The sequence below is a fragment of the Fonticula alba genome (genome assembly GCF_000388065.1).
Source record: "Fonticula alba strain ATCC 38817 unplaced genomic scaffold supercont2.7, whole genome shotgun sequence".
Taxonomy (NCBI): Eukaryota; order Rotosphaerida; family Fonticulaceae; genus Fonticula; species Fonticula alba.
The window spans coordinates 1,099,621-1,100,465 of NW_009242977.1; the positions used below are offsets into that span (position 1 = coordinate 1,099,621).

The following is an 845-nucleotide window of genomic DNA, read 5'->3' on the forward strand; positions in this document are numbered from 1 at the left end:
GGGGGGGGGGGGGGGGGGGGGCACAGCCCATGATGCGGCGGGATTGCGCGATGAGTGAGTAGGCGCCAGGGCCGTCATGGATGTGGCGCGCCCAGGAAGCTGGCATCGGACGTACAGGCCACCAACGAGGTGAGGCGCGGCTGGAGGGTAAACGAGGGGGACACGGTGCGGGTCGGGCACCGGGCGTGCGGTGTCCTCCGGGGTGGGGGGGGGACCGGTGCTGGCAGACAAAGACGCAGGGAGGGAGCGGAGGTCGGCGAGGGGCGGGGAGGAAGGAGGAGAAAAGGTCGGGAGCAAGCTACAGAGGGGCGAGGCGGTGCTGGTCCTTTCCCCCCTCCACCCTCCGTGGAAGCAGGACTTATGCATGTACGACATATATGCCGGCCGCCCGAGGCCCGGGCGACTTGCCGAGGCCCGGGCGACTTGCCGAGGCGCCGAAGCCCCGGCAGGCGTGTCGGGCCCCTGGTTGACCAGCAACCGCACCACCGAGGGCCCCGGTGCGCTCCTGGCCGGCCTGGACCCCGGAGGGACCCAGGACGTCGTCCGTGTCGAGCACCCGAGTGAACACATCCGCCTGTGTGAGCGAGTTAAAATGCCTCCCCGACAGTCGGCTCGACGGTACCAAAGCCCGGGGCCCGAGCCGCGGCGAGGCCCGGCCGGGAGGGCTCCAACGCGAGGGCGCGATCGGCCCGAGTGGCATTTCCCAGCCCACAATCCATTGGCCTCCGGGGGGGGGGGGAAGATGCCCGAGTGGCACACGCGCGCGCGTCCATGCCCCTCGACACGAATGCGCGAGGACATCAGGCTGCGTAATGGCGGCGATGGGGAAATGTCCCCCCCCCCCC

At 71.0% G+C, this 845-nt stretch overlaps 1 protein-coding gene across 1 annotated transcript; it reads right to left on the minus strand.

The window, feature by feature from the left end:
• Nucleotides 1-74: 74 nt before the first annotated feature.
• Nucleotides 75-801, minus strand: H696_04449 (hypothetical protein; the record flags this gene model as incomplete). The annotated part of the gene is made up of 3 exons (XM_009498326.1): nucleotides 75-140; nucleotides 371-574; nucleotides 760-801. 3 exons carry the CDS (start codon nucleotides 799-801, stop codon nucleotides 75-77), a joined length of 312 nt encoding a protein of 103 aa, XP_009496601.1.
• Nucleotides 802-845: the final 44 nt, after the last annotated feature.